The sequence below is a fragment of the Macrobrachium rosenbergii genome, chromosome 6 (assembly GCF_040412425.1).
Source record: "Macrobrachium rosenbergii isolate ZJJX-2024 chromosome 6, ASM4041242v1, whole genome shotgun sequence".
Classification (NCBI taxonomy): Eukaryota; Metazoa; Arthropoda; class Malacostraca; order Decapoda; family Palaemonidae; genus Macrobrachium; species Macrobrachium rosenbergii.
Genome location: NC_089746.1, coordinates 39697835 through 39725713, shown reverse-complemented (window position 1 = coordinate 39725713; position 27879 = coordinate 39697835). Strand labels below are relative to the sequence as shown.

At 34.3% G+C, this 27879-nt stretch overlaps 1 protein-coding gene across 2 annotated transcripts in view; it reads left to right on the top strand.

The window, feature by feature from the left end:
* LOC136839460 (NHL repeat-containing protein 2) overlaps positions 1 to 25851 on the top strand; it is a 37048-nt gene extending 11197 nt beyond the window's left edge. For both annotated transcript variants that reach the window (XM_067105520.1, XM_067105519.1), the window contains exons 2-14: positions 4669 to 4838; positions 5330 to 5489; positions 6169 to 6268; positions 6618 to 6780; positions 7395 to 7532; positions 7676 to 7765; positions 9643 to 9788; positions 11136 to 11367; positions 11608 to 11724; positions 15703 to 15801; positions 18121 to 18234; positions 20477 to 20672; positions 21777 to 25851. In XM_067105520.1, the coding sequence (XP_066961621.1) occupies positions 4669 to 4838; positions 5330 to 5489; positions 6169 to 6268; positions 6618 to 6780; positions 7395 to 7532; positions 7676 to 7765; positions 9643 to 9788; positions 11136 to 11367; positions 11608 to 11724; positions 15703 to 15801; positions 18121 to 18234; positions 20477 to 20672; positions 21777 to 22030 (1979 nt within the window). In that variant the 3' untranslated portion in view covers positions 22031 to 25851. The remainder of the gene's footprint in view (positions 1 to 4668; positions 4839 to 5329; positions 5490 to 6168; positions 6269 to 6617; positions 6781 to 7394; positions 7533 to 7675; positions 7766 to 9642; positions 9789 to 11135; positions 11368 to 11607; positions 11725 to 15702; positions 15802 to 18120; positions 18235 to 20476; positions 20673 to 21776) is intronic.
* The last annotated feature ends 2028 nt before the right edge of the window (positions 25852 to 27879 follow it).

Here is a 27879-nt window from a genome sequence, read left to right as displayed (position 1 = left end):
TTATGTTTCTAAAACGTTCAATATTCTTAACTTCCCTTTTGGCGCTGAGTGACCTTATAGGTTCCAGAGCTTGGCCTTTAGCCTAAGTTTTATATTCCAATTCTAGTGAAATTGAATCGTGATCAGTGGACATTGTGGTGCCATGTTTAGTATTGCTCTTCTTGTCCATACCATTTGGTGCAAGATGACATCATTGCTTAGTTGTTTAGACTCATAATGTGTTTTGGATTTTTTTTTTTTTTGTAATATGCAATATTACTTGTTCATTAATGTGTTTGTGGTTGTGAACAATTGTTCTTGTGTTTTTGTCCCTAAACTATGAAACACTTTACCAATTTGTTGTTATGAACTGAGTTTTTATAAGTTTCCAACAAGTGTTTATTCTAAAATTGGTGAGATCACTCAATGATTTTACTGATAGTTTTGATATGATTCTGACTAATTTTATATTCATTGCTGTTGCAATGCTGCTTGGCTAACCCATTGGAAACCTGAATGTCTAATGAGGTAGGAGTACCCCAGTGGAGGAGCCATACATTTAAGATAAGATGAAGTAATTGGGGTGGTTTTGAGGGGAGGGGTAAGTCCTTCTGGTCAAGTAGGACCTGGGTCCCAAAGTGTTTTCCACTGATGTTCTGATGTTCTCTTCACTGGAAGACATTAGTTTTTCACCACCCTACAATTATCATGTTTTAACTGAATAAATAAGTTTCTGTTTCATCTTGACATCATCTCATAAGCACAGTACAGTATTCCATAACCTCTTAAGGAGTTCTTTTTACCGCCTTGTTGAACACTTGGTATGTGCTTCTATCTTTGCTAGACATCAGCTGCACAGAGGGTGTTGTTGCCACAAGGTGGTAGCTCAAATAAAGAGATCTTAAATAGTCCTATTCAAGGTTTTGAATGGAAATTAAGCAATATTAAACAGTTTGATATTTTTAATTGGAAATAAAATATTAAACAATTGAAATGTAATCAAAAGTTCATTTAGAAACCTGGGTGCGAAAAATCTATGGTTCTGCATTCTACCTAGCCCTGCCTCTAATTTGTACCTGTTGCCTAATTCAAGTTTTTGAAGATGGATTTGCATCCTTTGAAAGTTCAAAAGGTTCAGTGTAATTCTTTAGGTGAGACTAAACAACTGTCAGCACCATTACTTGCCCGTTTTCATAAATTGTTATTCCACAATATCTTTTCAAGTTTGGAATGTAATTTTTACTTATTTTAGAATAATAAAACTGAGTTTCATATAAGTAACTTACCAAGTAATTACATAGCTAACGTTTCTAACTTGTGCAGGAACTGTTTAAAAAATTTGCCGTAGTGCTGCTTCTGTTTTTGTTTAGGTGACAGACCCCGCCTACTGTTGGGGAACACGGGAAATAACCTGGCTGGTAAATACAATTTGTTTCTGCCGGTTGTTATGTAAACATATTGTGCCATTTGCAATAGTTTTTTTTTTTATTACAGCAAACCCCCCCATGTTCGCAGGGGATGCGTACCGCGCCCCCCCGCGAATAGCTAAAATCTGCAAATACGTAAAATCCCTCTAAAAACACTTAGAACTGCCTATTTTGATAGTTTAAACACAAAGAGACCCTCTAAAATTGCTTATACCTGAGTATTTTAATAGTTTTATCACAAAAAGTGCAGTTAGTCATGAAAATTATATGAAAATACAGTAATTAGTGAATATTTCTCAGTGAAAAATACCATGAATGGGCGAATTTTCTGCAAATAATGTGTACATATGTTCCACAGAGAAATCCGCGAATAGGCGAGTCCGCGAATAGTGAGACCGCAAATACCGGGGGTTTACTGTACCTGTAGTTCATTGGTGTTTGGTGAAGTACAATTGTTTTGTTTTGGTTGTGCTTATGCTAGACAGTACTTAGGCAATTTATTGTTTGCAATTTTTACTAGTTTTCAGTTGGTTAGTAGAATTATGTCAGAACTCTAGTATTTGCTACTGTGCCGACTTAGGCTGCAAGTCGAGACTTACTAAAACTTGTTACTTTCCTCATACAATCTGTGCTAAGTACAGTATGGGGGCAAGAATGTAACGTTCATAAACATGTAAAGAGAGAGATAGAAAGAGTAAAGTGGCTTCTGAAGCTGAAAAACCCTTATATAGTTTAGAGACTAGCCTACACCAAAAGCTAGTTTAGAGGTTAGCTCTGTTATTCGCCCTTCTACCCCTATACCCCTATTACTACTGTGCTTGCTCTTCCTTGGGTCCGTTCTAGGTGGCTGGCATGTTATTAGGTGAAAAATCATAGGAAGCATGCTTTTTTGAGCCTGGGCGTACAAGGTACCTGGAGTATCCACCAATCTTAGTGGATAAGTTGTGGTTTTAAAATCAAGTGTTTTCAGAGCAGGTGATAGCATTATCTGTTTTTTTTTAAATCTTGGTACTGTGCCCAGGGCAAGGGCACCTTATTATATGCTTTGCTAGCCATCAGGCATATCCTCCACTACAAAGCTCCCACTTAAGTAGAGGTGCCCCATGGCTCAACAGCCATGCCACTACAGGTTAAGATGAGCACCAACCAGAGGCAGTATTCACCTGCAGTAGCTCTCTTATCAGGTAAGGAAACAACAAGCATTGCATACAGTGCTGGCTGATTTTTTTCTATTTCAAATTCATTATCATTCTGTAATGTTTTGGAGTAGACTATGTCCATGTATCCCACCTCCATTGAATGTGGAATTCAGCTAGGTAGGACCTAATTACTTGGTAAGTTACTTATATGAAAATGACATTTTTTCATAATAAAATTAAGTTTCATATATACTTAACAAGTAATTACAGAATCAGAAGCCACCCACCTCCCCTCTTATGGACATAGGGCACAAACAAATTGCATTTACCAGCCAGGTTCTTTCCCATGTTTCCTGATAGTGGGTGGGGGTCTGTAACCTACACAAAAACAGAAGCGCTACTGCGAATTTTTAAAAAAGTTGTTGCACGAGTTAGAAACCTTAGCTATGCAATTACTTGGTAAGTATATCTGAAACTTAATTTTATTATGAAAATGTCATTTTTCACATTCAGTGATGGTCAGTTTGGGTGTATGAGATATTTCAAGGAAGATAGTCTTTTTTTGCAGTTATATAATTATAAACTGGGAAAAAAGTGCCATCCTTATTCCACCTATATTGATAGTACTAATACCTCCTGTCTTATATGAACCACTTACTGTATATGCTTATCAGTCAAAAGCCTGTACTTTATATCAATTTGAAATATAAAATTTCACAGGTCTAGCCTATTTTTGTGATGAAAGTGACTGGCTTAGCCATGCCAGTTGCCACTGTAGATTAATCTGTAAGTCGAAAGTAATAAGAATAAACGCAAAAAATTTGTCCGTCGCTTGTTACTTAGTGCTTAAGCTAGGCTAGTCTAGGCCTATCAATCACTTGGCCATGTAACTACAGCCAAATTAGTTAAGTCTGTAAATGTTTAAGTTAAGGAAGGTTCAGCCTAGCCTAGGCTGGTCTTATATTTATAGTAATCTTTGGTACATTATTTATTACACTCTCTTGTACCTTTGTATGAGGTCATCATTTCTTATTTCACCCATGAAGCTCATAACTTATTGACTGAAAAGCTTTTATCTAGTGTGTTATTGACCATTATGCTTGAGGTAGGATCTTCTTGTCAGTACAGTATAGGTAAAAAATGTAAAAGAACTCAAGGTTAGCTGTTGGATAATATCTGGTTAGTGCCAAAAATATGACAGGAAAATACTTTAAATTAGACAGCATGATTTTTTCCTGTGCAGTCCTTATATGTAGTATATGTACTGGTTTTTTTTATAATAACTCCTTAAAATTGTGCACTTTATGTTTAGATGTGAGTATTTTTACTTCTCTATTTAATCCATTATGTTCATCATCTTCCTTGAAGACTTCAAATGCATTTACTTACACAGTGCCATATAATTTTTTTCATTTCTTCCATACTTCTTTCATGCAATTTTCACCAACATCCTCCTTCACTTGTAGTGTTCATTGTACACTATTTGATGTCAAACATTTTCAAAGTTTTCAAAACATCATTAGGTCACATCTCAAAGCCAGTATCTGTTCAAAACACAATTCCTTTTTCCAGACATTTCTATCAAAATCTTGGAAGCAAGACTGTAGAGACAACAGTCAGTTATTTAGCTCCCTAAGTAGGAAATTATGGAATTAAAGAAGTGTAATGTAAGCGTTAAAACCTATAACATTTTGCAGAGGCTTTTGAGGTACATTTATTTTTAAGAAACTTGGGGCAAATGTGATATTCTGTTCAGTTTACAACTGTCGTAAAGTATTTCAAGTGGTGGCTTAGACCAGTAACCTATAAACCTGTGAAAACTTGGAAATGCAAGCCAAATTTAAATGACCTAGCTAGTAGTGGTATAGCTTAATGTCTTACAAAGATTGCAAAACTTTGAACTAACCATAAGGTTTCCTTCTTCATGTGTAATGTGGTTCCTGGAAAATGGAAAATCCCTCTTTCCAGTTCATTGTGATTAGTTGTATATTGACATACGCAAACACATTACAAATGTGTTGACTTTGAGTGGAAGATATTTTTGTCACACCTGATGTTGATTTGCCTTGAATTTAAGAAATGCATGATGGTTATTAGTTTATTTATTACACTGAAATTTTCAGGTTTAGAATGGTTCAATGTGTCAAATGCTTTGACTGTGAATGAAGACCTCAAAGGGCGGATATCTGTCTTGGATTTTTTCACATACTGTTGTATAAACTGCATGCACATTCTACCGGACTTGGAAGCTTTGGAAGAGCTACACCCCCCAGAAAAAGGAGAAGTTCTTGTGGTAAGAGCAATTTTTATTATAGTAAAACACTTGACAATCATATACTGTACTATATTTACAATTAACATTTTTTGTTTGTATCCATATACACAAGAGTATGCTTGTGAACTATCCATATAAATTTTGTATGCCATGTTTTTATTCTTATTTCTTGAGAATAATGTTCAACTGTTGATTGGATTGTTCTCTCACCCACACTGCCATTGCTTCATGATTGTTTTAAATGGTCATCAAGTTAGTTAGTTGTCTTTGATTTTATACTTATTTAAATAGTATTTAATGATGATGTGTCCCCACACATACAAATCCAGGCACTGTATTTCGTACTGACCAGTGAAATAAGGCTTTTGCTAAATGGGGCTTGGTGGCTATGAGACACATGAGTAGTTTCCAAAATCTTGAGCGTTCAGTGTATATGACCTATGTAAAGAAGTGTAGTGCATGAACATATGGGATTACTGTATATTTTTTAAGTATCTGATATTTTGTAGGTAGGAGTCCACTCTGCTAAATTTGAAAATGAACGGGTTTCAGCAAACATTAAGGCAGCAATTGACCGTTACCACATTCATCACCCAGTTGTTAATGACCCGAAAGCAAAAATGTGGACAAAACTTGGTATTGCTTGTTGGCCTACACTACTTATTCTTGGTAAGTTATGTTGGATATTTGATGCACTTCATGCCATTCTTTATAGTCTAGAGTCGTTACAGACATGTCGGTTAGATGATTCGATATTCAAGTGTTAAGATTACTGGTATATGTTCTCATTTTGCCCTCCTGGAAATAATTTTAGCTTTCCATATTTCCATTGTATATAGGGCTATGTAAATTTTGATGGTAGGAAATAATTTGTTGATGTAATCAGAATTAAGGAACAGTATACAAAAAAGTCAAAGGTTTAATATTAAATTTCAAGTCAATAGTCTATCATTTCGTCCCTAGTTTGGCAAACTGGTTTAAGCCACTTTTTCCCCATTCTGAGAAAATATTCTCCAAAGATTTTGACATTAAATATGTAGCACTCCTAATCAGCACATCTTTTGAGGAAATTTGGTTGGAAAATGTAACAAAGCAGACAGCTAAAATTTTGATATGTTTGAGTATCCAAAACTGAGACACTTTGGCTGGAAAACTCAAAAACTTGAGAAAAATGGGATACGCCAGTTCATCAAAACAGTGACGATTTAAGTAACCAAACTTTAAAGCTAATGCTTTAAAGTGTTATTCGTTGATGAAAGTTAGTAGGAAGTGAAACAGTGTCTTTAAACATTGAACACTATATTAATGTTGCTTGACAGCATTCAAGATTTCTTGACCATAATTTCAGGTCCAAATGGACAACCACTGTTTGTCTTGGTAGGGGAAGGTCATCGGCAACGCCTACAACTTTATGTAGATACAGCTATCAATTATTATTCCAAACGGAAGTAAGTGAATCATTCTTGAATTTTGGTCAGAAATGATAATGAATGTTTAGGAAGTTTTTCTAGCACAATTGATTCCTTATAAGAGCAGCTAAATTTTCTTTTCTGGTGATATGGAAGTTGAAGATTATATTTTATACTAGGTGAAAGACTGTTGTCATTTAGTAAGGTTCTATAATGATAAAAATGGCTTTCATTAGAATTGTATCATTGTATATGGAAGTTTTCTGGAATACGCAGTATTATTATAATGTTATTGGCAAAAAAATACTGTAAAGTTTGAGTGATCAGAAAATGATCTTAAAAAATAGGTTTTGATTTGCTGTGATTACATTGATTTCTTTTTCTGTAGGGCTTTAATGAAGAGACCTTTCATGTTAGCTCCCTCCACACACATTAGTGCTACTGATGTCCTCTTGTATCCAGGAAAAGTAGCAACTTACCCTGGTGGTATTGTGATCTCTGATTCTGGTCACAACAGGATTTTAATTGTGGACAAATCAGGAACTGTAAAGGCAAGACATTTTATGTTGCATTTTAATATTCACATTTACGATATTTAATACAAATAAATATAATTTACCCTAACGCAACCCCCAGTTGCATTTTTGTTCTTAAGTGATAAGTGAATTTTGGGAGCTAGTTAAAGATACAGAAGGAAAACATATACTGTACATACAGTAGTTGGGAAGACACTACAGTATAGGGAAAGGATGAAAAAAAAAAAAGGCAGAAAATTATGCAGTTGGTGGGCAAATGGATGCTGCAAAGACCTGTTATTTTGTTTACAGTACACCTCTCAAGGCCCATTGTAGGTGATTCCTTTCCTGCGGGGAATAGTACATGAAATAGATAGATCCCAGTATATGTCATCAGAAGATGAGGAAAGAATTAACCTTATAGCTTAAAATATTAGATTGAAAGAAAATAAAAATTTTGTAGCTACTAATATTATTAAGTATCCTAGCTTTGATCCCATGTGTAGTTTAGTAATATCATTTGGCACTGTATTGAATTTTGAATTGTGGATTGTAAGGTGTTATCCTTCAGTGTTTTAAAAGGATTTTTGTCAGGTATAGTTTTGAATGGGGTTAGTCTCTGTAACTACTCTTGTTTTTTGCCTTGACAGACAGTGATAGGTTCTGGACTCCAAGGATTCAGCAATGGATCCTTTTCTGAAGCATCTTTCAGAAATCCTCAGGGATTAGTATACCACCATCCAAACACTATCTTCGTTGCAGACACTGATAATCATGCCATTCGCAAGGTAATAATAGTAAACTCGTGGAATTTTTTTCTTTGTAGTTCACTAGTGACAAGGTAATAAACATTTGGTTACACAAAATAGAAATGAACAGCCATGTAAAGTGGACAGGTGTGTGACATTTTTCCTTCAATTTTCTCCTACAGATTGATATTGCTTTAGAAGTAGTGACAACATTTGTGGGTACAGGCCAACAAGGGTCTGATTTTGAAGGTGGCCAAATTGCAAGTAAGCAGGTAAGGTAGTGATAAAATATAATGACAGTACCAAAATTATTAGGATGCAGTGTGAATTTTGTTTTGTCAAATTTTATGGTAAATTTCAGTCTTGAAACTAGTTTTCTCAAGTTTTGACTGGTAGGTAATAATTGAATGATTACAGTACTGTATATCAGTAATGGACAAGTGGTAGAAAAACTTGTTAGGCATACCATTTTAATTTATAATTAATGGAAGTTTTATCTTACTTTAGTATACATTCTTGTACAGATGCAGTTATCAGTTGCATTGCTGTCTGGTGAACTTTTTGCTTTTTGTGGTTTCTCCCTGCTTATGTTTTCAACTTCTTTGTTGTTGCATCAGTTTCAACCATGCATTCCAGTATGAATCCCTCAGAACATTTCTCTTAGAGTAAACATGTATTTTAGTATTCTGGTTAAATGACTATATAATGGTAACAGTAGTAATGGAGCACTTAATTTTAGATTATCAAATCGAGCTTGAATTACTATTGTAAGGTGATTTAGTAAGATCTTTGAGTAGCATCTCTAGACTTTTGAAGTCTACCTGAAGAATTACTCTTCAATTGGAGGTAAAAATTGGTGCAATGTGAAGTCAGAATTGTGCACTTTTTGTGGAAGGTACACAGGGAAAGCAGAATGCAGGAGACATTGCAGCTTAGGGCCAAAGGGGTACAGTATTGCAAACTTAACCTTAAGAGCACCATCAACAGTGCACTGCACAAGACACACTATAAGTTGTATTTCCTTGCAATTATCTGGCTAGAAATACTAGACAGAGTATTGATTAGAACCTAGAACCATTAAACCTGAGAGGGCTTAGCATAGCAGGAGCCCTTTGTTGGCTGAGTCGCTTGAGCTTCAGACTGTCACTCGATGGGCCGGAGTTCAATTCCTGCGGCCGGCTGATGAAGAGTTAGAGGAATTTATTTCTGGTGATAGAAATTCATTTCTCGCTATAATGTGGTTCGGATTCCACAATAAGCTGTAGGTCCCGTTGCTAAGTAACCAATTGGTTCTTAGCCACGTAAGATAAGTCTAATCCTTCGGGCCAGCCCTAGGAGAGCTGTTAATCAGCTCAGTGGTCTAGTAAAACTAAGGTATACTTAAACTTTTTTTTTTAGCATAGCAGGTTTTTCTGGACATCTGATCTTTGTTTACTGAAACATTGTTGAGGCTTGCTTGCATCGTACAAATTAGCTTGGATTATGATTAAGATTAGATTTAAACTGAGATTTCATATTTCTGTGGATGTAAAAAGTAGCCTAATAAATGTAGATGTAAAAAGTAGCCTAATAAATGTGAAATTTAAGGATCATGACACAGAACATGGATTAGTTGCCTTACATACGTTCTGTCTGCACCTACTGCGCGGATGAGGATCTGTATTCACTGAAGTTAGGAAACGAGAACAAGGAAAGCCACCAACACCTGGACATTTCCTGTGCTTCTTACGAGATCCAGGAGATACACTTGCAGGGGGGTTAAGAGGATCCATTATAGAAGAGATTAGTTTTGTTGTTATAGGAAGAGTGTCCCAGCCCGAGAAGAACCCTAAAAGAGTTCAGAGGTCTGGTTAAACAAATCATTTATAACTAACTAACTATAGGAAGAGTGGAATAAGCCTTAGCCCTTGAGTATTGTGTATGTTTACTCTGCTGCAGGCCAAGTGTTTGAAAATTTTGTTCAGTAAAGTTATGAATCTTGAGTTGGTTTAGTATTAAAATCACTTATGGATAACAACAAAAACTGTTTAGAAAATGAAAGGAATTAATGATGATTTCAGATATAGGTTTATAAAATTTTAGAGGTAACATAAGCTTCATAAGTACATTACAAGTTTGAAAGTGATTGATGTGAAATTTTTACTCTCAGGCTATATCATCCCCATGGGATTTATGTATGGCAAGAAGTTTGGATCAGACTGGAGATTCTGAAGACAACTTGTTGATAATAGCGATGGCGGGAACGCATCAAATATGGGGTGTATTTCTAACAGAAGGGACATGGTTTAAGGGCAGGTAAGAATTATCCATATAGGACATTTTCAACTAATGCAAATGAAATGTGCTAACAGGACAAGAGTGTGAGTCTGCATTTATAAACAAATTTTGAAGAAATATTAAAAATAGATATACAAAATTTTAATACATTATGATGCATGGATATAAAGAACATTATCTTTTACTGTACAGGCAAACTTCTTAAAATATAAATAAATACTGTATTTATAAGTCAGTTATGCAGATGTTACAGTACTTAATATGTAATTACTGTATACAGTATATATTATACATGAAAAGTGTTTGGAAAGACAAATAAAAGAAGCTAACGCATAAATATAGAAAGACCCAATTCATGTACTGTATAGTGCATCTCTACAAACAAAGAATGTTCTAGCATAAAAAATGGCATCCTTGAACATTTTATAACTTCGAGTAAATAACACTTGGGCTGATTTTTATGTAAGCTATGAGGTGGTTTCCATAGTTTGTACATGTACAGTGGTAGCATTCATGCAGTATTATGTTGTACGATTTGATGTGGCAGAGCCACTTTACAACTTGCCAATCTGCTTCTGTAATTGTATCTACCTGTTCTCCTTTATCACTTTGTGGTCTTTTCCAACAGCCACTCCTGTTATCAAACATACTTTAATACCATGAAGGTACAGTGCCTTTAGCCCCTTATATGTATTAGTATTTGATCTACGTTATTAGCTTTCCACTTTGGTCTACATGATTAGATTTCCACTATTTGTATGATGTCAGTGTTGCTGATCGTTAAGTTTTGTGTTGTCATTTACAGTTTTCCTTAAGGATAACCTGTGTTTTGTTTTACTTAAGGTTAACCTGTGTTTTACAAGATGTCTGCTCATTTATAAGTGATATTAAGAGAACTATTGTTGGTAAGGTGACCCGCAAAGTATAGTATCAATTATTGTTTACAGAAGTTGATGCCGCTTCTTTCTTCACCTTTCTTTTAAATGTATTAAGCATAATTTGTTTTTTATATTATGATTCTCTAAATTATTGTACTAATTCATGGGGCCACATGGTGTTAGTTTACCTTTTTGCTTTGATTAGTAGTGCAGATATTGTTTAAATCAGACTTTTTCTTAAAAAACCCAGCTTCCCAGAATAGAAAACTTGGGGATTATTGTAATCATGTTGATTGTTTTAGGTTTTTTTATAGCTTTACTTTGTTGTGAATCAACTAAGTTTACTTGACTCCACAGAACTGCTTTCTCAGATAATAATGTCAGTCATTCGTTCAGAAAGGAAGATTTTGAAAGTGGAGTAGGTTGTTTCAGTGGCATTGCTTGTCCTATGCAAAATTCAAAATGCTTTGTAACTTTTTTTTCACAGCTCTTATCCAAGCATGGCGGCAGTTAGATTAGCTGGCAGTGGTGCAGAGGAAAACAGAAATACAACTTATCCATTCCGTGCTGGCTTTGCTCAGCCTTCTGGTGTTACATTAGGGACTTTCTCTGGGCAGTCGATTGTGTACATTGCTGATTCTGAAAGCTCATCTATAAGAAGGTTTAGTTTAATAGATGGAGCTGTGAAAGGTGTTGTAGGGGCAGCAAGAGATCCCATGGTAAAGCATTCAAATTCTGACATTTTTTTTAGCATTGGAGTTGTAAAATGAATGTATGCAAAAAATTCTGTCAGCCATTGTTTTATAAGAGATATGTTATGGATGTTTTAAGAGACTGTTAAGAAAATGTTATAAATTAAATTCATTGTTGTTATTTGTAAAAGAATCTGTTTATTTGTTTAGATATCATGATTTGTGTTTTAGCTGTGGGTAATTGTATTGACTTTGTATTCACCACAGGATTTATTTGCATATGGAGATATTGATGGCTGTGGTGTAGATGCCAAGCTTCAGCATCCCTTAGGTGTTGCAGCCCTAGATGAAAATGTTTATATTGCTGACTCATATAATCATAAGGTAAATATATGAATGTCATTACAATGTGTAGATAGTATTTAGAGTTTATCAGGTAACCATTTATGTGTAGTAAGTATTTCAGTTTTTTGTGCATAATGGAAGACTTGTGTAGCTATCTGCTGCTGTTTCTTGCTTAGGGAGGAGACAATATATAAATTTTTGTAGTGTTATTATTGCCAAACTTGTAGCAATTTTTGGAAAGTATTACCAAATTTGACCAGTCTAATAGGACGACTTGAAATATTTTCAAACTCCAAAGAAAAGAAGCTTAACATTCAAAACAAGGGAAATTTTGTGTGTAGTATCACTTCATACATCACACATAAGGCAAGTTCAGTTCAACTACAGTACAGGTTTACGATCTCTTATCCATAATTCTGAAAACTGAAAAGCTCTAAAAACGAAAATATTTTCTGGAGAAAAGTAATCTTTGCAAAGATATTGATGGTTTAAAGAAAGGTTATTTTGCTTGGTGTGTCCAATTACAGTATTTTGCATATATCATGTTACTGTATTACAGAATATAAACATTGCCATCGTACACCATTTGCCTTTGATATTGTTTACATTCTTAAAATGTTGGCTTATTGAAAACTTCCAGGACCACTGGTGGTTTTGGTACTACTGACTGCTTCATTGCCATTAGTTGCTAGAAGAAACATAATTCGAAGATACTTTTTCTTGTAAATTAACAAAGTTGGGTTTAAAACTTGTGCATTACTTTATTGTAAAAGCAGTAAGTGTTATTTCGCCAGTTTTAGACATCACTTTTGCCTATTCCACAACATTTTACAGCCTGCCCATTATTCGTTTTATTCAACCTCGGCTATAACCTGCAGCTTTAATTTATGAAGGATGAATAAAAATATATAATTTTTACTTATGGAAGCCAGCATTGAAAATCAGCAAGTTAACTTGTCTACTTGATAGTTACGGTAAATGATGTTGCAATCGACTGTTTCTCAATTCGGTTGTTGTATAGCAGTTGATGAAATGCAGAGAGTGGTTGTATTGGGAATAATGATAATTTTAATAAAACTTGTTTTACTCGATCTAATCATATTGCATGTATTATTGTCATATCGTATCACAAAATATGAACAAGGCGATCATGTGCCATTTGCATTCTGGTTTTGTTTACATTCTTAAAAATATCAGTTGATTGCATTTTACCGACATCATCACTGTCTTTCGTTGCTGAGAAACTTAATTCAGAGAGACAATTCTTTTGTAAATGATCGAATCTGGGTTTAAAAATTGCAACTACTTTATTCATAAACGCAGTAAATTAAATGAAGTACATGTGTGATTCTGTCAGTTTTAGGCTTTGCTTTTGCCTCCAAATCGTTTCAGAGTCTTCTCATTATTCATTTCTTTAGCCACAGATTTAATACCTGCTGCTTCATGTTAGTGGCATACTTTCTTAAAACCTTCTCCATTGCGTGACGGATGATTAAAAATGTATTTGATTTTTATTTATAGAATTACATTAAAAATGAGCAAGTTTTTAACTAGACAACTGTAACACAACTCTTAGTAAACATTTGTTAGTTATGGTAATCAACATCGGCAAACAGCTGTTTGTTGATTTTGTTGTTCATGTCAGCACTTCTTGTTGTTTATTCCAGTGTTTTGCATACAGTAGCAAGTGGTTGTCAATTGTAAGAAATGGTAATGAATTCTTGCACAAGCCACAAATTTGGTAAGCCTGGTTGAATCTGTGATGATTTGCACTTAACCTACTGAACTTTTGCTCCTGGGCCTATTAATTAGTTAAAAGCCATCTTGCATAAGCCTTATTGATTGAATCTATCAAAAATGAGACATTCATAGGAAGCCTAGCATAGTATAATCTACTAAAAAAAAGAGAGACCTGCACATTAAGAATATCCACTCGTACTTTAACCAGAATGCATCTCTCACTGCATGTACATGATATATATGTATAATGAAATCAAGTTTTGGTACAAAATTCTAAGGATCTCGTGATACCTGCAATCAGACGATACATGATTATATATGCAAATTACGGTTCTTTTTGATGCTGTGTATTTTTTAGTTTTACAGATTGTTGTTGTTGGAAATGAAATGTGCTTGTTTATTTAGGAGCAACCTTCTGTTCTGAAATCTGAAAAAATCCAAAAACCAAAACGCAGCTTGCACTGAGGGTTTCGGATAAGGGATTGTGAACCTTTACATGAAGTCAGAGTGCTTGCTAGTGTCACCTTATATAAAATTTTATGCTAATTGGAGTAGACTGGTTTTTTTATGTCTTTTACCTAAATTGGAAACCTCATTATGCTAAACGTAAAGCTTAACAGCTGTAAAAAAAAAGAATTAAAGTACATGAGCTTTTATGGATGAGATTGTTTTATGTGTAAATGTCATTTCTGTGTGTAATTTGGGGAAACACTTTTCAGCAGTAGCAAAGTGTCCACAAGATACAATTGTCTTTTAGCTTATTAGTAGATATATAATTACTAAAAATATGAATACTTGCAAATGCATATCAATTCAGCTACATGAATGAGCCTGTGTAATAAGGCTCATATATGTAAAAAGAAATTACCATTAAAAAAGAGCATGATCTTTGGATTGAAAATAGTCCTATATATAGGATACCTTAAATGGACATTGATTATCAGTATGACAAACTTTATGATGAGATAACTTTAGGACAATCATTCTTGCACAAAGAGGAAGTGTTGCAGTATATCTTGTAGCTCTTGTGGAGGCACATAACAGAAGTATGAAGACTAGTCATTAGATGGGCATTATTAAGGCAGTTGGTACCAGAAACAGTATTGTGCTAGTGTTACCATAATGATTAATAAACTGGGGAAGACATTTACGGAGTACAGAAACAAGCAACCAGATTGGTGTTTTAAAAACAGAACTCGCCAGAATCTTGTAGCTCTTGTGGAGGCACATAACAGAAGTATGAAGACTAGTCATTAGATGGGCATTATTAAGGCAGTTGGTACCAGAAACAGTATTGTGCTAGTGTTACCATAATGATTAATAAACTGGGGAAGACATTTACGGAGTACAGAAACAAGCAACCAGATTGGTGTTTTAAAAACAGAACTCGCCAGAATCTTGTTAAGCACATGCAAATCCATGAAAGACTAACACCAATTCCTTTTCATAGTACAGTAATGGAGGAAACTACTGAGAAGTTGTAAATGGAGGTTACTGGTAGCTTCTGTATGTAGAGGACTTGGTATTAAATAGTGTTGGAAATGTTTAACAGATGGAATAGTGGAATGGGGAAAAACTGCTGTGAAAGGGAATCCAAGGTGATGCTCGTGATGATTACAGAAAAGAAAATGGGAAAGTTCAATTTGAGAAAATGGGCCTGTTAATGCTGTGGATGATTTTTGTTTACACTTTGTATCAAATGTAGCAAATGATATCATAGGTATAACATATGAAAAAGTAAGGTTCTTTATTCCCAATATGTATGAAAAGAGCAAACAGTGTAGAGAGGGAAGTTTACTTCTGTGTTGAAGAACTACTTAAGCTTAATAAGGCTAGATTTCTTTCTTGTAATGGGAATTCCAATACTGTTTAACCAAAGTAGAATCTACTAAGGGTGACCCAGAAGGGGGCCTAGCTCTAGCCAAAGTTTTATTAGCCTACCGTCCAAAGTCAAATGAGATTTAAATTCTCACTGTTTCATATGCAAGTAAATAATAAGCCAGGAAGGGAGACACATGCTTTATTAGTTTCAAACAGCTGATTAAATTTGTTGTTAATTATCAAATAAAAAGTCTAACCTTTATGCATATTCATACGTGTATGTAAAAAGACCTTTTATCTTTTTATAAAATCATACAGTGCTGTAAAATGTTACTCTTTTTGTTTGTATTGATTTTTTTGGAACTTTGTGGAGTGCAACGGATAAAAAAAAGAGTTCAAACAGTTTTGATGAAATGAAGATAACATGCATATTAATATTCTGTATTTTCCTTACAGATAAAAATTGTGCAACCTGAGAGAAAGTCCTATAGAGTGACAACTATAGCTGGGAATGGCAAGCCTGGAAATTCTCATGGTATTGGTGAAAGTGCTCAGGTAAGGTAGCATTTACACTATCGAATGTGAACAGACATTATTTTTTTAAGTAAAGGTTTGCATGCTTGTAATCAGGTACTCTTGTTTAAACAGAGGCTAAAGAAAAATATAAAGAAGGGTGAGGAGAAAAGAAGGAATTAGCTGAACCTTCAAAAAAAAAATGCAAATATTGAGCAAAAGTAGGTAGGTTTGAATGAATTTTACCACTCAAAATCCTGTAAAAAAAAAAAAAAAAAGTTTCAAAGAAATGGAGAATTGCAAGAGGATAATTAAATAAGTATTAGGAGCTTCTTAGGATCTTCAAACTTCCTGAATGATGTACTCTTCTTGAAAATGCACCGAAAATGACAGCTACAGTAATTATAAAGAAATGTATGGCTTTGCTTGGAAATAGTTAATTTTTTGCGAGACATTAACTAGTTTTCATCATGAGGGTGATAGAATCTCAAGAAACCCTTCCCCAAGAATGCACAATTCACTCTCTTTGGAACCTGTTAATGGGGTAGTTCTGTCAGTGCATCTTATGTGGTGCACTGTGTACTATAGGCATTGCTACAGGATGTTTGCAGCATCCCGTTGCTCCCTAACTCTACACACATTTTAACCATTTCCTTAACTTCCAATCCTGCTTTCGTTTCATAGGCTTGTTGTCCAACCTCTGTCTATTAGTCCTTGGAGCAACTGTAGGGTTTTTCCCCAGTTCCACCTGTAGAACCTTGTACTTCATTTCCTTTAATTTCTGGAGTTCTTTACCTCATTACCAACCACTTCAGCCCCTTCTTTTCATGTTTTAATTGCTGGATGTGTGATATAGTCCAGGTGCTTGGCTTGACAGCCTAAATTTCATAAAATCAAACAAGTCTTCTTGGAAGTAGCAGGTAACTTTTTCTTATCTTTGTAAGTTATCTCAGAGACATTCAGCATGATTCAGTAGAGTTAGGTGAAGAGGTTGGTCTAGCTTGCTATATCAACACCTTCTGATGGTTTCTTGCTCCACCAATTACTCAGTATGCATTTTGTAGCTGTCAGTTTCCCCCAAAAATACAGATATATTCCCTCAGAAAAATAAAGAATTTTATTGCTCATGTGCAGTAATATGAAGGACCTGTACCCAGAGTTTGCGGATGCTTATAGAATATTAAAGTAAATGGTTCTTGTTATTAACTTTATTTATCTTAGTTAAAAAAGAATACAGAAGAGCTGTATGTTGCCTCTCATCTAAGTAATAACTCATCATAAATAAAATGGGAAGTTTGTACAGTACCTTGTAATTCATATTTTTGTTATGGGGTAGTTTAACTAGATGACACTAAATTATTTTTGTTCATATATGTAAAACTTTTATTTGCTAGGAGTGCTTTTTATCCCAGTGCTGCTTGATTGGTGTCTTCCTTTGTGCCACTTTCACTTCTTGAGGCAGCTAATAATATATGTGGTACTTTAAATAGTTACCCAGTAGTACAGGATACTCTCAAGAGAGGGAAAATGGACCTCTTTCTATAGCTGGTGACATTACAGGCAATCCCCGGTTTACAACGGGGTTTCTGTTCCTACCCCACGTCATAAGCTGAAAATCGTCATAAGCCAAAAAATTGTCGAAAATCGTAAAAAATCCTAAGAAAACTTTACTTTTAATGTTTTGGGTGTATTGAAAATGATGTAAACTGTATTTTTTTTTAGTTTTTCATAAAAAAACCCCAAATTTTGATTATTGTAACCCCGGAACATGCGTTGTAAACCGGGAAATAATTTTTGATGAATATATTTGAAAAGCATCATAACCTCGGAACGCCGTAAGCCAGACCTGTCGTAAGGCAGGGACTGCCTGTATTTGGTTAGCACCATCACCATTCCTATGCATTTTAGCAAAAGTAATATGGGAAGTGTGTATTTAGGGAATATAGAAGTATAGTTTGAAATTTCATTTATTGAATGTGGAAGCCTACAGACAGTTACCTTACATATTTATTGGTATGGTCTATCAGACTTCTCTGCTGTAGTATAATAGAAAAACCTCTTTTGTAGTTTTATCCAATGAACATAGTTGATTTCTAGAAATAACACAAGCATTTTTTCATTTCTTGTACTGAAAACAACTGTTGGAACTCAACCATCACTCACTGGAGAAGATCACCACATTTTGGATTAATTTTGAGAAGAAAGTTAACTGGACCCATTAGATTTTAGTACAAGGAATTTTGATCTTTGCAAGGAAGTGTGATTAGGTTTAGCATTGTGTTGCTTTGGTGCCATAAAGGAAATCTGACAAGAAATTTACTAAACTGTTAATTTTCATGTTTGCCTTTATTTTCATTCCAGTTCAATGAACCTGGTGGTATCTGCATCAGCAGGGAAGATGGTTGCCTATATATTGCAGATACAAATAATCATTCCATCAAAGTTCTTACCTTGGAGAATAATCAAGTGACAGAGGTGAATTATTATTATTTTCATTAGACATATTTTTTCTGTTTGCATTTACCATGGCTGTTGTCTTGTGTTATTAATACAGCATCATTGCATCAGTGTGGTTATTTGTTTAATGAATTTATTCCAATCCCCTCTATCTTGTCTGCTTCCTGAGTTCCCATCAGGTCAAACCCTCCATACCCTTTCTCTGTGATCATATGGGCCCCCACACTGGTGGTTTGCCTGCCACTCACCCCTTAGTGCATACCGACACCTTTGTGGTGATTGAACCAGGGGTAGTAACCCTGGCATTATGGATAGCTTTTTTCTCTGGTATATTTAACAATATTTATACCTAGAAATGTGTGCTATTGGAACCATTTCACTGGGTGACACAGGTCTTCCCCCAGAAATAGATTTTTCCGTTGTCAAAATCCCTTTTCTACGCCTGTCTAAATGATTGATCCTTGTCCCTTTTTGTCACATACCCAGATTATTTCAGTGTTTTAGGTTTGTCAGTTTTTGACCCTCTGAACACAACAGATCTCAGTTGTTATAACTGCTCCACCACAAAGAGACCTCTCTGGTGCAGCATTAAAGATCTGCCCTGTTGCCAATTTTACAAAACAACAACTTTACATGTGGGTGACAGACCTTTGAATGTCTTTGAGACAAACCCTGAGGCTATAATTATAAGATTATAGGGGTTATTTTTCATTTCCAGGTATTTTAATTTCCTTCCTGTTCTGCCCTGCTTAGGATTTGTCTTCAGTCCATTTCTCCTGCACATCCTATGAACGATAACATATTTTTCTTATTTTTTTTACAAAGATTTACCGTTCTATGTATAGCCCATTTATAAATATTTAACATTTTCGTCTAGACAAGAAACATCTTACAGTATTTACATCTAAGTAACTGCAGGGGTAAGCTGTTTGTACAGTGAACTGACGCTCTCTCTAAGATCCTGTGCTGGCACAAGGCCACCTTAATCTAACAGCAACAACAACAACTCTCTCTCAAAACGTTGATAATTAATGTTAATGAGGACATGAGAGATATCCTGATTACTTTGTAAAATGGTGATGTGGCATATGATGTTTTTGTTCTTCCAACAAGAGAGAGAGAGAGAGAGAGAGAGAGAGAGAGAGAGAGAGAGAGAGAGAGAGAGAGAGAGAGAGAGAGAGAGAGAGAGAGAGAGAGAGAGAGAGATCTGTTTGTACACGATTGTTTATTTTCTTACTCATCCAACTTACTCTGTGTTATGCTTTATTTCATATTTCCTTGCTTACCAGTTTATTCTTTACCTATGATATTAAGAAATCAAGATATTTGTAGAAAGGGGGAAATGCCTCCAAACATACCATGACCACTGAAAGTGCCACCTGGTGACAGTCATAAGCTGCTTATATGTGGATTTTAAAGTACTTGGAGCTGTTTGAAATATTGGCAACCTCACCAAAATGAGATGCCATGTTGATAGAAAATCTGATTCCGTTTCTTGTTATTGCATAAAAAAACTCTATCAATTGTGAACCTATGTGATTGACTTAGAATTCTGCTTAACAACAAAGATGATATTTGATATCTGTAATGGGAGAAATGGTTTTATCTCTGTTGTTGTTATAGATTTGGCAAACATGTGGAGATTAAACACACGTGGAGAGGACCCAAACAGCCCCATCGGAGAGCTCATTTTATTCTGGTTTTAGTATAGGTCATATGTAGTAACTCCTCAGCACATCAGTAGTAACTCCTCAGCACATCAGTTGTTGGAGTTTCATATAAATGTAAAATCTTATAGTAACTGAGACTCTAGTAAATCCTACAAATGAATTATCAAGATATCCCACAGCTAACAGTGCTGTAATCCCATACTGTAGGTACATAATATTCATTCAGTTTAAGATGTTTTTTCTGAAAAATGTATTGTGTCTAAAAAGTTAGCCAAACAAAAACCACCACAGTAGCAAAGCTAAGAAATCTGATAAACTGGGGGCTACTCTAATCAAAATTTTCCCAATGTCCAATGTTCACTAGCCATGAATCTCAGCATGTTACATCATAGCTCTCCCAAGTTACACCATTTTCTGTGCAGGAGTCTAAACAGATAATCTTATTGAAAGGTAATGGGAAATTTCTGTTATCAGTACATGTCATTGATAATATCAAGAACTACCATTGTTTGAAGGTTTTTATAAAACATTTAGAATTTGATTTATTGTTGCTGAAGTATTCAGCTCAGATGAGATAAATGTCTTTGCAGTTGAATGTGAAATTGGTTGACGAGAGTGACTGCTCTAGCCAAGATTTACTGAGTCCAGATACTTCTGTTGGTGAAACTCTGGTGGAGGTAACTCCTGGATCTAATGTTAAAGTACTTATGAGACTGCAGTTGGCACTGCCCTCTGGCATGACTTTCAATAAAGATGCACCAAATAAATGGAAACTAGCGACAGAAGGTATGTCTTTGTAAATGTTTTATTACTCTATTCATTTTTAATGTTGAAGAAAGCTCTGTAGTATTTTGTTTCATAACTTATTAATCAGAGTTTGATATGTATTCATACGATTTGTATTCATACAACAGACAACTCCCTATTTTACTTTTATCTTAAAACCTGGTAAGGTCGAATCTGATTAGTGACGAGTATCTACAACAAGGAAAGTACTGATTACTGCTGGGTGAGAATTCTCCAAGAAAGTTTTGTCCTACCTTCCACTCTGTTCAGCACATGTCATGATAGATAAAGCAAGCGAACATGCAATCACTTCGCTTTTGCTTATCAGTTACAGTTAATGTTCATTTATAATGATAATTGGCATCTACAACATCAAGCAAAATTGCCTAAGCTTTCAGCAAGGGTGACTTGTCACATAAGCTGGATGATGTAGCAGCACCATTTGCCTTTCATTCTGTGAATAATTTGTTTTCATGATTACAGAGAGACTCTCTCAAGGAATGCCTCATTTACAGTACACAAAAATGATAAGGTTATGCAAACTCACTTATTCAAGACAGTCTTCATCAGTACTTCACGAAGTAGGATTGCGGAACTATGTTCTTGTTAGTGGTAGAGTGCCTAAAGTTAGAATTGTATCTCTTATCTTGCCCATACAAATACTAGCATCCTAGTAGTGGGGTACCACCGAAAGTGTGCCTTGCATAGTATACTGTAGATGGTATTAAAAGTTTACCTTTCATTAATTCTTTGTGGTCTCTTCCCTTCTGGCTGTCTAGCTTCTTTAGCTTAACATTGCTCCAATTTTCACCTTTCATATAAGAACTAATCCTTTGGGCTAACCCTGTGAAAATCTAGATTTGTCAGTGACTGGTCTTGATAAAGTAATTTGTGATAGCAATAAGAAGCAATCTCTGTTTGTAGATGACAAACTGTCAGGTGAGATTATGGACTGTTGGTTCATATGATAGTTATTCACTTCCTATCATAACCTGAGGGGAGAGTAAAATGAGAAATTTTTGTACAGTATATAGATGATAATTTCTTATATTTGACAACTTGAAATTGCTGTGGAAATATTTATTACGTTATTTTTTTTTGTAGATGCTCATATAACAATGGCATCCTCGCAAGGTGAACTTCTAGATTCAACTGACCTTCCTGTGATTGTATGCTTTAATTCTGAAGAAAGTCGTGAAGCATTATTGCATATATTTGCTGTGATGTTTGTGTGCCTTGATGGAGGTGTTTGTGTGAAGAGAAATTCTAAGCATGATGTTAGATTTGTTGTGAAAGACAATGAAAAAGATGTAACTGAAGATATTAATGTTGATATAATTTTAAACATAAAAGATTGATGACATTTTAGTGTAACTAGATAAAGTTGATACCATATTTTTACATGAAAATATCTTAAAAAGATGAAAACTATCTGTGCTTCAGTGCCTGTTGAGTTGTGTAATGTGAGATTATTAATAGGGAACTCTATATCACTTGTTAAATAAATATATTTTTCAAAAACAGTAGAGTTAGATTTTATCAGAATAAAATTTGTTATTTTTTTTTGAGGTGTTAATACCTAGAGTGACATTCATGGTCAATTTTACTTTAGTATACCTTTTATGAAGGTTATTCATAAAAAAAGGTAGTGAAGATCTTAGGATACAGTTTTGTAGGGAGTTACTGAGAAACTGGCATATGTTTGTAATAGTACTCATGAGAAAAGGTTACTATGAAAATGTAGGATAGGATTTTCGGTCAAAATAACCAGATGTTAAAGCTTGGTAGTTTTTCAGAGTTTGCTTTAGTCTTTACAATTTTGGAATGTAATTGAAAGCTTTCAGAAAATTCCATCATTTTCCCAGATATGTGTATTTATTACTTTTAATGGTGCATATTTTATACACTTTTAACAAATTCATCCCTTCACATATAATACAGTTGGAATTTTTTTTGTAATTGCCCATATTTTTTGCTTGCAGTTTTTGTGTTGTGTACTATTTTTGTTTGTATTTCTACAATGTCTCATAAGTATCTTGATTTTTTTTTTATTTCGTCAGAGGTCTTCTACATTCGAAGTATTTAAATGATGTTCTCTAGTTAGCTCTGCAGTAGTATTTTATATATGGTAGTGATTGTCTTCCGTATTAGTATCTACTCTACAGTATTTTTATTCTAATAATGTTTCAGACTTAAAATTTATTTTTATGTGAACTTTTTAATATCTTGTATTCTGCAAGAGGTGAACTGTTAAGCTTTTCTATATATAGTAATAAAATTCATTCTTAATGGGGTGTTGTGTTGCATGACTTTTTTTTTTTTTTTACTCTTCTTTAAGAATAGCTTTCAAGGGTGACTTCACGTTTTAGTACAATAGTTTATAAGTCAGCTTTGTATGATAGTACACTGTGTTTTACTCTGGTATAGTATTGTCTCATTTTGAAAACATTCAGTTATTTAATTCATTTATTGTCATGTAATAATTCTGTGCATTTATTTTTTTTATTGGTTATAGTGATTTTTCATAGGACTTAAATAAGTATAAATGCAATGTTAAACTTTACCACTGTTGAATTTGGGTATCTGAATTGAATACTTATTATTCTCAGGTTCTTTATTTGTAACTTTTTAATATTCACTGCTGCTTTGATGTAAACAAACCTATTATTGCATTGCTATTATTATTTATTATTGATGCTCAAAACAGCCAATATTTATAGTAAACAATCCAAAAAGGCCTTACAAGATAAAGTGGCTATTTGTGAAGAAAAAACTGAGGGACACAAATGACTTGAAAATAAATAACCACATAATGTGAACTGGAAAAAAACAGAGGTACGACGCGTCGTAACCCCGGAACATGCGTCGTAAACCGGGAAATAATTTCTGATGAATATATTTGAAAAGCGTCGTAACCTCGGAACGTCGTAAGCCGGACCCATCGTAAACCGGGGACTGCCTGTATATATTTAGGCAGCAAGATTTTGCTAGCTTTATTTGACAAAGTCATACATATATATTTTTTAGACTTGGTTATTATTGTGGCATTTCCTTATATATACCTGAGTAAGTCACTGTACTGATGTCCTAGATATCCAATGTATAATTACTTGATATGTATATATTTATTTATATAAACAGCAATACTGTATGAGTCATGTAGGAAATGGTGCATGGCACAGTAGAAGACTGCAGTTGTAGAATTGCTATAACTTGAGATTACCGCCAACAGTAATGCTGCAGGAAGACCATTCCATAATTTAAGTGAAATGAGTGAAAGAATTCTAGTATGGAATGGTATGACAGCATGACATGACAGGATAACGGGGATATTGGGGATGTTTAGTTGGTTTTGATTAAGGTAGCCTATAAGTGGGTTGAGGTGTACAAGGGTGCAGGAGACTTGATGTATACTTCTGAACTTTGTCCAATCTACAAAAGTGAGAACATGGATGCTGATGCTCTGGAAAGCAAGTAGCATACACAAGTTCTTAGAATGTAGGAACTAAAAGCACTTATCTTTACATTAAAGATTTAGTTTCCTTTAGCTAAGGTCTGATTAAAGGAAATGGCTAATGGATTAACATCTTGTTATCAAGAAGTTAAACCAGGCCACTGAGTCGAAATACTTGGCTTTCATATGACAGGCAAATTACCTTTATTATGTAAATGGAAACTGCCTCTCCAAGCAATCTTCTAAATAAATAAAGATCCTAGGAGGCTGTTGACACACAGACAGGAGAGCAATATTCCAATGATGGTAAAATTATAGATATGAAGTGTTTGGCTTAAATATCATCATCTTTGTTATACTAAATGAAGCTTTAGGAACAGTACCTGTTTTCTATCACCAGAGGACTATATTTTTTTAAAGTAAGAGTGAAAAAGAAAGTTTGGGGTACAGTGTTACCTATGCGAAGTGAATGATGGAGATTGAGCACTATGAAATTGGCAAATGCATATCGAGTCTTAGCTTAACTAGAGTTCTGCTTCGTGCCACTTTTCTGTATTAAGACTAGCAGCAATTAAGTTTTGCATTTAGGATGGGGCAAATAATTCCAGCAAGATTAGTATAGTCAGTTATCACAAGTATAGACAATCTTATGACAAGTAGACTAAAAACAATAAAGATCTCAGAACATTGCTCTTGGAAATGCAAGACTAGATAGTTCATTCCCCAAATTATTATTAAAAATACTATACAGAAAAAAAATGTTGAAATACACATTCAGTAAAGTGCAGTAGTTGCATTCCAGGCATTAATTTAAAGATTTTTTATTGTAAAATATGACATATGGTGCATTAAAAAAAATACAGTACTGGGCATAAATAATGTTGATACTTTTAGTAATGAATGTTTAATCTTATGAAAGTTTTTTATTTTGCAAAACATTAACAAATACCGTACTATATGCAACATAGCTGAGTAAGTTTATTTGTAATATATTCAGTTATTATATGCAAAGTACCCAGAGGCAAAAATAACTCACATATGAAAGATTACATTTACTGCGTACTCAAAACATATGATGGAGTTGCTTCTCTTAGTATATGGCATACCAATATTGATTGTGATCAAAATACTTTACAAAATACATAAAAATGCTGTCCAAGAAGTAATCACAAATATGTGCATGTCTAATGTAGTACAAACCATGCTAAAGTTTTTAAGTATGAACGCTTTTCATTTTTTCTATGCTGAATATTAAATTGTTACATTTAAAACATTCTAATGTAAAGCTTGGTTCTGCAGTTGGCATGTTACAGATTCCACTGTATATGTGGGACATTGACACGTAACAGCTGTTTGCTATATCAGGCATCATCACAAAAATCCAAAGATTGAGAAGGGCAAGTACAGTATTTATTGTATTTTCATAATTGTTTTGAACATTTGCTTTCATTCATTATATGCTAATTTATGACATAAGCTTATTTTTTTTTTTTTTAGACTTGCACATAAACTAAGTATGTGAGATTTCTAATGTGTTCTGCTCAATAATTTCAATACTGAATGGAATAGAATGCTTAGAATTAAGACCAAAGGCCAAGTGCTAGGACCTATGAGGCCATTCAGCGCTGAATAATTCCGATACTGAGCCTGACAACTCATGGTTTGTAGGTGCTAAAATTGTATGCAAACCATGCTTTGTGTATTAATAAAGGTGGTGGAATTGTTGATTAATGTTTCAGTAGCCACTATTAGCTTGGCTGAACCAAGTAACAGTAAGGTGTAACTACACTGATAACCTAAACATACTGAAGTTAAGAAAACGATGCACAGTATAGACCTACACTGTAATGAGAGATAGAAGAATTTGGGTCAGTAATGTATTGATTGGTTTTTACTTGGAGATTAGCTCTTAGTCATAGCTATTACAGTTATCTCTTCCTTAGTCACAGCTATTACAGTTATCTCTTCCTATCTTGTAAAATGCCAGGTGTAATATGTATGGTTTTATGAATGCAGTTATATTTTTTTTTGAACACCTAATTTGATATCCTCTGTTGAAAATGTGTGATTGTAGTAATTTAAATTCTTTGGTTTATTATAAGTTTTTCAGGGAATATTATTATTCTCTGGTATGTGTATATGCATACTGTTACCTTCTGTAAGAATTGAAGATGTATTGATCAGTTTGATTCAGTGTAACTTGTCCTCCACCTGTACGCAAATGTAAGCCTCTGTTTTGGAATGTTGAGGAAATGCATTTTATGAAAGAAAATACAGTATTTATAATCATTATTCTAGGATCATTTTGTTTGATTTAACTCATAATTTAGGAATAATTTAAGGTAATTTTGGGATGCTCCGTAACGTAAAATGTGTTAAAACAGTTTTTAGAGTAGGGCAAGCTTTTTGTGGCATGACACCAGTTATACATCTTAAACAGTAATTTAGGAGCAGTTTGTAGGTAATTGAAGTAACCTAGTAGCCAGTATTTCCCAAGAACAAATTACAGACTTGTTTCGGTACTTAATACAATATTTCTCTTTCTAATGTGATTTAACAATCAAGTATATCTTAGGCTGAGCAAGTGCTGTCCTGCTTACTGGTATTATTACTGTACCCATGCTCCCACCTCACTTTTTTTGTGGTACCTGCCAAAATCAGCTGCTTCCAATGGCATTGCCTAGTAAATTTTCACAATCTGTGTTATTTTGTGGCTTGTTGAATTTTCTGTTATTTTGTGGTCTGTTGAATTTTCTTAATTGAGAAAATTAACACGTGTTTCTGGTTGTCTTCTCAAAATCAGTTTAACTGGCAAAGCTTCATTGTTGTTAACTTTAGTGTGTTCTTAACATAATTTCAAGTTTTTGTTTTATTGCAGGGATGTCATTGCATCACTCTTTAAAACATTCTAGCTCTCGTTGATATCTTTTGTTGTATAGCTCGTGGATTTTGTTACGTTGAAAGTTTTTTCTTAGTTCCCAAGAATTTCATCATTCAGTACTGCAACCATGATGTCCATTGCAACAAACTCCAGCATGTTTTGTGCTGGGATTGTATTCTCTCACCTAGGTTGTTGTCAACCAAGCAGTTGTGATAATGGTAAAGAATTCTTAATGGAATTTTGATATGATTTTAATGTAAACAGTTCCTTTCCTTTAATATTAAAAAATTTGTTTTTGTAGTGTTTTCAGTGGGGAGCTACATGTACTTATTTTGAATTGTTTCAGCCAAAGGTTTAGTGAGGTTTAGTGTTTTTATGCCACTGTTATGCATTTGATTTGTGTGTGTACTGTTTGCAGTATTTCTGCCACTGTTGTGCATTTGATTTGTGTGTGTACTGTTTGCAGTATTTCTGCCACTGATGTGCATTTGATTTTTGTGTGTGCTGTATGTAGTATTTCTGAAGCCTGTTTCAGTTGCATAATTATTCAAATAACTTTTGATTCGACTGACTAGTCCTTTGTAGAAATAGTGTCATATCTGAATTATGATTTTATTTTGCATTGTGATAACTTTATGGCGTCAAGTGTCCAAAGATAGGTTTTTATTATTGGCGAGACATAGACATTATATGGTTAAAAATTGGCAATGTAGTGTTAAAGTTTAAGCATGTTTCCAGTGAATTTCAGTTTTTATTGGAAATGGGTGTTATCCATTCAGTTATCATGGTCTAGTTTTCTATTACAATGAAAAAGTGATTGTTATCTTGCTTAATCAATAATTAAAATGTTTTTGGTCAATGATAAGTTTTCC